At 53.1% G+C, this 294-nt stretch overlaps 1 protein-coding gene across 1 annotated transcript; it reads left to right on the forward strand.

Moving 5' to 3' along the window:
- Positions 1–5: 5 nt before the first annotated feature.
- On the forward strand, positions 6–291 carry LOC106820637 (ankyrin repeat domain-containing protein 50-like; the record flags this gene model as incomplete). The annotated part of the gene is made up of 2 exons (XM_014825142.1): positions 6–143; positions 183–291. Coding segments are annotated over 2 exons (247 nt in total), but the record flags the coding sequence as incomplete, so codon positions are not given.
- Between the last annotated feature and the right edge of the window lie 3 nt (positions 292–294).

Below are 294 nucleotides of genomic sequence, written 5' to 3' on the forward strand. Positions count from 1 at the left end.
CAGTCACAGAGTTATTACGTGCAGGCGCTAACATAGATCACACGGACGTGATTGGCAGGACGGCGTTGAAGTATGCTGCCATTAGAGGTCATACGGATACGCTCACAGAGTTATTACGTGCGGGTGCTAACATAGATCACGCGGACGATGATGGCGGGACGGCGTTGATGTATGCTGCCCGTAGCGGTCATACGGATACAGTCACAGAGTTATTACGTGCGGGTGCTAACATAGATCACACGGACGTGATTGGCGGGACGGCGTTGATGTGGGCTGCCTATAGAGGTCATACGG

Source organism: Priapulus caudatus, unplaced genomic scaffold (assembly GCF_000485595.1).
Source record: "Priapulus caudatus unplaced genomic scaffold, Priapulus_caudatus-5.0.1 Scaffold40749, whole genome shotgun sequence".
Lineage (NCBI taxonomy): Eukaryota > Metazoa > Priapulida > Priapulimorpha > Priapulimorphida > Priapulidae > Priapulus > Priapulus caudatus.